Here is a 9,441-nt window from a genome sequence, read left to right as displayed (position 1 = left end):
TTTCCAAGGTGTAGGTATAATTTGTTGTCTATGAGCTATAGTTTGCATGGCTCCAGCTCAGATAACTTGTCAGTTATATCATTTGGATCTTTACCTGACACTAAAAGAGCACTGTCATCGGCTCACAGCAAAAGTTTACAATTAACACTAATGGATATGACGTTTACATAACACGGGAAGAGCAAAAGTCGTAGAATAATCACTTGTGGGACTCGATAGGCTATTGGCATGGAGTTCACTCGGTGTTATTTGACCCCCCCTCCCCCCCCCCCAAAAAAAAATAATAATAATAAACAATAAACAAACAAATAAATAATAATAATAATAAAATAAAATAAAAAATAAAATAAAAATGTTAATAAATACATGGCCCAATCAACTTATCCTAACACTTAATATTTTTTTAATTAAATGACTTAATTAGAACAGATTAGATTAGTGTCCTTAATTGCAGTAGTTAGCTCAAATAATCCGGTTAGTTTAGATTAATTGGTTATACAATATATACTGTAGTTGCAACAACGTTATTGGCTTGTCATTGGTTGAATCGACTTATCATTGTCTTTATACTTGCACTGTCAATGCACATGCACTAATGTGAACTTGTGTGATGGTTTTACTGAATATCTATCACTTTATCCATCGATCTATCTATTAAAACTGATATACGACGTTTACTGTGGTACAAACATGCAGGTCCGGTATGTGGTGGCGGACGTACGATAACAGACATTCCCAACATACACAGTAAAGTCTTAAGTGAAAATTATTGATTGTATAGTAAAATGAAACGCGATTATACTTTACTTTATACTTTATCCTCCTCACCACTGATTGGCTCGTTAGCCGCTTAGGCGATCGGTCACCTTTTTATCCTCTTCACCGCCGATCGGCTCGTTAGCTGCTTGGGCGATCGGTCACGTCTCTGATTACTTTTCCTTTTCTGTTATCCTCTTCACCAAAAGATCGGCTCGTTCGCCGCTTGGGGGGGAGGGGTGGTATAAAATGCTTGGTGAGACGAGAAACAAACTTGAGGTTCCCTACTGCCCCACCCTCACTTCCTCAGACACTCGGAGTGAGTCAGTGGCAGTGCCGGGAGTCAGTGGTCACTTGGTGCTCGGTTAGGAAGGGTTGTGCACGCGTACCCTCTCCCGCTGTTAAGATAGTTGGATAAATAGATACATAGATATCCCAGTTTCGTTCTTAAATTCTTACTACTATTACTCTTGTAGGAAATTGACCCATTGCAGGTCACGGTTCTTTTAACTTCCATATAACAACGCTAAGCAGAGCGCGAAAAAGAATAAGAATTAAGATACTAATAATATCAACGGGAAGATTATTTACAAACTCTTGGACAAAATAAGGTAAGGTTTTAGAAAGGTCTATTTTGTAGAGATAAACTTTTATCGGATTTATTGGGCGATCGGTCACGTCTCTGTTACACTCTGTTGGCAACTACTGGGCATATACTGCCTGTTTACAGTGTATGAAGAATCAATGTGAAATTATGACAGTTGTTCTGAATAAAGCTCTTTCCATTAGTCAATCAACCAATCTATCTATCTATCAGTCTATCCATATTTCTTTTGTAAAATCGTCATGCAAGTACACTTTACATTCAACATGTACTGTACATTTATAATACTGTATACCTGTATTGTTTATGTACATTATTTTTATATCAGCTCTACGTACATTGTATATCTACAGTATGTACATTGTATACCTACACTATGTACATTGTTTATATACCTACACTGTATGTTCATTATTTGTATACTTACACTGTATGTACAGTATCTGGCCGTGTAAGTACAGTACTAGAGGACCATTAGGTGATGGGACTGGAATTTTAACGCATTTTCTCAGATTTTTTTTTTATATATTATTTTTTTTGCATTTTGTAGTTCCAACATAATATATTATAAAAAGTTGCTTTATTAATATAAACAATCATATAAAAAGACTCAGAAGTATATGTGAAGGCAAACTTTTTCGGAGTGAGAATTGTAAAGTCTTGGAACAATCACCCAGTGTTCAGACGTTACCGAGTGTTAGCTCTTTCAAGACCAGACTTGACCAACACTGGAGCAGGTACAAAATACATCCAGGAGCCAGTACATGGCCAGTACTTGCCAACAGTGCGAAACTAGAGACGTGACCGACCGCCCAAGCAGCTAACAAGCTGATCAGTGGTGAAGAGGATAAAAGTTAAAAGTTGCTAATTGTTCAGGTAATTTTGTCCACAACTGTACATTGTATACCTGTGCTATCTTTGTACTATACAGTTTATACCTGCACATACTGTATATTGTTTGTATACCTGCACGCTATGTACGTACATTATATACCTGTATGTACAGTGGAAAAAAAATTGCACCGTTGCAGGTCTGACGACCTTCGTAACGATCATTGAAAGGCCTCAGCCCTGTTAATTTGGTAAGGTTGGTACTTCTGATTGTGCGATGCATTGTGTAACCAATATGATGTATTCTGTACAGTATATCACGTATAGATACTGCATAGAAATTAGCAGGGATCACCCTTGTAAATGAGTGTTATTCTGAATTCTTGGTCCGGTGTGTCATATTATATAATACCGTAAAGGAGCGGAATCTAGTTTTGACTGCATTGTCTGCCCGCACTGTCTATAAACACTTGCACTTTGTACACCTGCACCTTCATTGTAGCTACATTGTCTATATACTTGGTCTTTATATACATTGTTTTATACTATCACTAAGTACACGTAGTAGGCAGTTATCAAACAGGGAGGTACTACCGCCTGGGAAGATATTGGAAGCATAATGTGTCGTCTAATGGTAGACCCTGCTGCCATATGGCATCACGAAAAATTGTGACCAAGTCCCAGGTTGCTGATTAAACTGACTTTCTGCCTCATTTACACAATTACAGGGTCTCAATTATTTCTCACACTTTGACAACGCAACATATAATATTATAGCGTTTCTCACTCTTGATTATTTGACGTTTTTCATTTCTGAATTTATGGTTCAATTCTCAATATTGCCCCCACCCCCCCCCCTCCAGGCCCCGATGTGGGTCGGTGTCCTCTGCCCGGGTTGGCTAATTCCCGGAAAAGTCAATTAAAATTTGTATAACGATTTCCGTGAATTAAATTTTATATATCCATCTACCTATCAAACTCTAAATGCCTACTCCAACACACAGTATATTTCATTTGAAAAGTTTTATGGCTTGTTTCATATGAATGTTTGCTTCACGTAGCTATGACAAGGAAATATCACCCTATATTAATTTCTTCGCCTGAAAATGGAAAAAGTCGATGACAATTTTATAACTTACAATGATATGAAGAAATAACTGTCTTCCAAATTTTACGTTTCCTCCCATTGCTTTTCCCTTTATTTTCAACATACTATAGACGTTAACTAGAGCTCTAAAGTGAGTGACAGGCAACGTTGCTAGGTTACTGTAGGCTGACTAGGCCTATACAATGACTACACTCTACTGTATACTGTAATTGCACCATGTTCGTTATTGTTATGATTAATAATAATAATAAAAATAATAATAATAATAATAATATTATTATTATTATTATTATTATTATTATTTTATTATATATACACACACACAGAGGTGAAAAGTTAGGTGAACTTTTCGTCCAGGAGAAAGTAAGAGAAAAGAGAAAGTGAACGGAAGAAGAAGACTCGGCAGTGACCGTGATAATCTTTGACACGAAGAAGCAGAAATATTTGTGAACTAACTCTCTTACTACACGGATATATATATATATATATATATATATATATATATATATATATATATATATATATATATATATATATATCCGTGTAGTAAGAGAGTTAGTTCACAAATCTAAATGAAAATATAAGATGGAATAAGTAAATAAGGTAATAATAATAGAAGATTTTGAATTAAGAGAATGGATATGAGTAGGGAGAGAATAATAATAATAGAGAAGAGAAAATAAGCTATATAACCAGGGGCAAGAGAGAGTGAAGATGTTACTGACAAGATCTGGAAAGCAATGGTTATAAGAGGAAGAAAGAAAAAAGAGAGAAGAAAAAAGAATGGTTGAGAAGAAAAGAAATGAGATAAATATAAAGAGAGGAAGCAGTGAGCTAATAAAAATTTCTCTTGTTTTGTAGTTGACGCGCGGTATTATGGTGACGTGCGATAACGCCAGCTGACTATGACTTCTCATTTATTGACGCAAACCTTCTAATTTTCGTACGGTATTTGAGATAAGGCAATCTCTTTAAACGATAAAGGGATAACTTATAATACTTGTGAGTATTAATAACACGTGTTTCAGTGTCCGATTTACATTTTTTCTTTTAGGTTATTCAAAGTACAAAACTTCCTCAATGTTGAGAAAATACAACGAACACGAGCATAAAATTTTAGTCGTTATTTTTTAAGATAATCAATTGGAACGATCCTAACTTAATTGAAATAAACCTTGCGCCACTGAAAATTATTTTAAATAGGTTAGGTTAGTTTTCGTTGATTTTGTTGACCTTAAAAAATTTTACCCATCCCAGTTCAGTTAATATAATTTCGTTAAACTTGTGATATCATACTTTTACATTATTTTATCCTCTTCGCCACTAATCGGTTCTATAGCCGCTTGGGCGGTCGGTCAGGTCTCTGTTACGCACTGTTGGCTAGTACTGGGCATGTAATGGCTCCTGAATGTGCCTGAACCTGTTCCAGTGTTGGTCAAGTCTGGTCTTGAAAGAGCTCACACTCGGTGCCGTCACAACACTCTCTGGTAGATTGTTCCAAGAGTTTTCAGTTCTATATCACCAGTGATAGATAATGCAATCGTCACAATAGTTCACATAGGTTCATCATGTATTGGATATAGATATATGAACAATGGTAATACGTAGTAAGTCTGATTATTGAAAGACCAGGAACACTAGTAAAAGCTGTTTCACTGAGATTAATAAATTTTTCAAATACCTTTTACTGTTATCCTCTTCGCCACTGATCAGCTCGTTAGCAGCTTGGGCGATCGGTCACGTCTCTGATTACTTTCCTTTTCATTTATCTTCTTCACCAAAAGATCGGCTCGCTAGCCGCCCGGGCGATCGGTCACGTCTCTGTCACGCACTGTTGGCAAGTACTGGGCATGCACCGGCTCCTGAATGTACCTGAACCCGCTCCAGTGTTGTTCAAGTCTTGTCTTGAAAGAGCTCACACTCGGTGCCGTCACAACACTCTCTGGTAGATTGCAACAAGAGTTTACAACAACACTCACTCCGAAAAAGCTTGCCCTCACAGTTTTCTGGACTTGCTGCTTCTTCAATCTTGAGCTGTGACCCCTTGTGGGGCGAGAGTCCGTCAGCTCCAAGTAAGGACACTCAACTGAGTAGTGCCCCCTCAGATGCCTATATACCTCAATTAGGTCCCCCCCTTGCCCGTCTGTAGTATAAGCTCGGCAAGTTCAGGCGCTCCAATCTCTTAGGGTAGCTGAGGTGCCGAAGTGCAGGCACCAGTCTGGTGGCCCTCCTTTGAACATTTTCAACCAACTGACAGTCCCTAGCATATCTCGGGGACCAGACGGGGTGACAGTACTCCAGTCTCAACTAGTGCAGTTTCTTCATCCCATTGGGACATATGATACGCCTCCTTACAATTGGTACGCCCCAGGTGCATCCTCTTACACTTGAATCTCAGCAGCCATTTCTTCGACCATTCCTGTAGCCCACAGAGGTCCTTCTGCAGCTCTTCACAGTCTGCTTGGTTCTTAATTTCCAGAAATAACTTGGCATCATTGGCAAACATTTGTATGGAGGAGTGTACAACGTCAGGCATGTCATTTATGAAACAAACAAACAACAGCTGGCCCAATACACTGCCCTGTGGTACCCCACTTGTGACAGGTACGGATGACGATTTCGTGCCATTAATCACCACACACTGTTTGCGGTCATGTAGAAAGTCTTCTATCCACGCTTGGACATTTCCCCGAATTCCGTAACCTTCCAGTTTGATTTTCAGCCTTTCATGGGGTACAGTGTCGAAAGCCTTGGCAAAATCTAGGTAAATATTGTCGATATTACCACCCAGTTGCAGAATATGGGTCCAAATATCCAATACCTTGAGCAATTGTGTTAAGCAGGAGCGCCCCGGCATAAAACCGTGTTGGCAATTCTTTACAAGGTTGTTTCGTATTAGATGTTCCATTGCAGCATCTCTGATAATACTCTCAAGTACTTTACATATTATGCTGGTCAGGCTCACCGGTCTATAGTTGTTCGTGGAGTGACGATCGCCCTTCTTGAAGATAGGACTCACATAAGCCACTTTCCATTCACCGGGGACCATTTGTTCATCCAGGCATTTACAAAACAGGATCTTCAGGGGCTCTGCAAGCTCGTTGCACAACTCTCTTAGTACTCTAGGATGCACCATGTCAGGGCCGGGACTCTTATGGACCTTTAGCCTGGACAGTTTATTTCTAATACCCTCTTCTGCGAACACAATGTGGGTCAGTGCTGTGTCGAACTGTCTGTCCTCAAACGCAGGAAGGTTAGTTGCATCCTCTCTTGTGAACACCGAGGAAAAGAAGTTGTTCAATGCCTCAGCTGTATCCTGGTTGTAGAAAATCTTAATGTTGTTTATTTCTGAAAGGTTAACACAGTGAAGTGGAATGAGTCTAAAGGAATCTAAAATAGAGTAAAGGACGAGGCAAGAAAGATAAAATTCTCGTAGACGCCGAGGACAACATGCCTGATGTCACAGCATGAGCAGGGAAACTGACCAATGTTACACAGTACCACGAGCATCACCATAAAGAAAAATACAATATGTATTATTATTATTATTATTATTATTATTATTATTATTATCATTATTATTATTAGTTATTGTACGTTATCTGAACTTCACCTAGCCTATCCTAAAGTTTTTATCACATTTCTTGATCCGTTCTTTTTGCACTGTACAGTACATGCTGAACTAATAATGTAATTTAATAGAACAGTTTAACTGAATATTTATATAAATATTTATCTCCATATCTAAAGTTCCTGGGTGTAGAGTTATTAATTTAAGGTGGGTTTGGTTGTTGTGATTCTTGTCTCAAAATAAATTGATTACCACTGTCGAGGTCTGCTCGTGGTGCATTATTAACATGGCCAATTTGTGTGGGTGCCAGATGTCGTCATAGCAATCTCAGATTTTCTTTTGCATGTCTTAGTCTTTAAACAGATTTCCGAGTTAATTTAACAACTTGATTTGGGTTTGAAAGCAATTGTCTAATTACGATAATGTCACAGTGCCTTCTTTGGTGACATTTTGGCCTGACAGACGCCGCCAAATTCTCTTAAGGGTGAAAAAATCGAACGTAGTGTGCGAGCCTCTGAGGATATTGGGCAGTGTGATGCGCAAGTCTTAATGCAGCAGAGTGAGGCAGCTCGCTCGCTCCTGGCTGAGTCCTGGCCTGGGACAGTGTCGGTGCTACTGGTGGAGGAGAAGGAGGTGGAGAAATAGATTAAAGGATAATCATCGGAAAAAGTGAACAATCCCCAACCGATTATACTGTAATATAACAAAGGTCATTGGAGCCTAGAGATATGATGGTGATCTTTATTGGCACAAGAAGAACACTGACATTGATAGAGATCTAACAAGAACGTTTCTAAATGTTCTTTATAACGTTATTTTTATACAAGTTATATAATCAATACTCGTGGTGCTAAACTGGCGGGAAGGTACAAAAATAACAGAAAAATAATATAACCAATAGTCACAAAACCAACTTGCGTGGACTGTACATTCTAACGTCAGTGGACAATAACCAGAGTATGGCCCTCAACCTAACCAAGTACCTGCCTGGATGGAAAGCTCTGGGATAATTAGTCTTTTTTTTTTACAGTCTTGTTCTAAGCAATGATGGGTGTTGGTGGGGGCAGGAGTGGAGTGTGGAGGAGTGGAGCCAAATGGATCTTCCAGCAAGGCGACCCACACCCTTTTAAAGGTGATGACTGTGGTGGCTGGGGGTGAGGTTAGGCTACGCTTGCTGTAGGCTGTGATAGTTCTTTGGTAGTCCTGTAGTAGTCTTGTAGTTTATAGTAGTCTATAGTAGTCCTATAGTCTACAATAGTCCTGTGGTTGTCCTATAGTCTACAATAATTCTAGTCTACAGCAGTTCTGTAGTCTACAGTAGTCCTGTAATCTACAATAGCCCTATAGTCTACAATAGACCTATCGCAAGGTTGGTCACATATAATACATTAAGTGAAAACGATCTATAGGATTTATAGTTAAATTTTATGTTTATCCAATGTTTCCTCTTTACACACACACACACACACACACACACACACACACACACACACACACACACACACTCAGGGTGTTGGCCGCGGTTGTGACTGCTATAGTATAGTGTACCGCTCTAACTTACAGGTTATAACGTTAATATTTGATTATATAGATAAAAAGAGAGAGAATGACACAGGCAGACAGACAAAATGAGAGAGAAAGAAATTTACGAGTGCCAGATTTAATTTCTCAATGTCTGATCTGATGTCCGTGTGAGTGTTTTTGGTCCCATGTTCGTGTAAGCTTAAACCGTTGTCCGTGAACGTGTAAATAAGCTGACAATAATCTTTCCAGGTCAGTTATGAGACAGCTGTACATCTCTCTAATATATCCGTGTATGTTATCCTTCTCTGAATTTGTTATTTTTGTTATCCTTCTCTGTATATGTTATCTTCGTCATAGGAACATAAGACTGGAGGAAACTGCAACGGGCCATACTGGGCAGTCCCGTTTACACCCAACTTCTATCACTCCTATATCCACCCAACCTATGTTTGAAGCTATCCAGCGAATTCGAGTTAATGATAATGTTTGGTAACTTGTTCCACTCATCCACTACTCTTATTTCCAAACCAATGTTTACCTATCTCGCGCCTAAATTTAAAATTGTCTAATTATCCTTCTCTGTGAGGTGAGGTGAGGCTCAGACACTATTTCGTCGTCTGCAATTCTCAGGCAACGTGAAAACATCCTTGATATTTCCGTTTCCGCGCGCACAAGTCCTGCCGGGAGGGAAATTCCAATAAATTAATTGTCAGAACAGACATAGTAGCTGGGGCAGTGTAGTGTTGTCGATGCGTTCGTAATGGAAGGAAAGATTTTAAGTACAATATTTATCTTTTTGTTGTAATATTAACTCCCATGTTCCTTCCTCTTCATGCTACAATCTCGGCGGGTTTTCGGTGTATTTTGACGGGAAGAATCTCAATAGGTCTGGCAGTGGGAAGAGTTCATATAGATGGTTTTTTGTACAGACGACCCAACGTTGGACGCAGAGGAAAACATCAAGGAGACACTTTATTGTGAACTTGATAGAATGATAACTTGTGTCTCCAAAGAAGATAAGGTGTTACTCATTAGTAACCTCAACAA

The 9,441-nt window shown here is 38.9% G+C and overlaps 1 protein-coding gene across 2 annotated transcripts in view; it reads left to right on the top strand.

Moving 5' to 3' along the window:
* Positions 1-1,064: 1,064 nt before the first annotated feature.
* The window catches only part of LOC121855482 (putative mediator of RNA polymerase II transcription subunit 26), a 47,524-nt gene continuing 39,147 nt past the window's right edge, over positions 1,065-9,441 (top strand). Inside the window, exon 1 of one of the 2 annotated variants that reach the window (XM_042350457.1) lies at positions 1,065-1,367. Coding sequence is in view for 1 of the 2 variants with exons in the window: in XM_042350456.1 (XP_042206390.1) it covers positions 7,915-8,002 (88 nt within the window). In the remaining variant the exon portion in view is untranslated. Of the gene's footprint in view, positions 1,368-7,433; positions 8,003-9,441 lie in introns of those variants that run through there. The other variant, XM_042350456.1, reaches the window with a different exon arrangement.

The sequence above is a fragment of the Homarus americanus genome, unplaced genomic scaffold (genome assembly GCF_018991925.1).
Source record: "Homarus americanus isolate GMGI-L3 unplaced genomic scaffold, GMGI_Hamer_2.0 scaffold48406, whole genome shotgun sequence".
Lineage (NCBI taxonomy): Eukaryota > Metazoa > Arthropoda > Malacostraca > Decapoda > Nephropidae > Homarus > Homarus americanus.
This window is presented reverse-complemented; position numbering and strand designations above follow the sequence as displayed.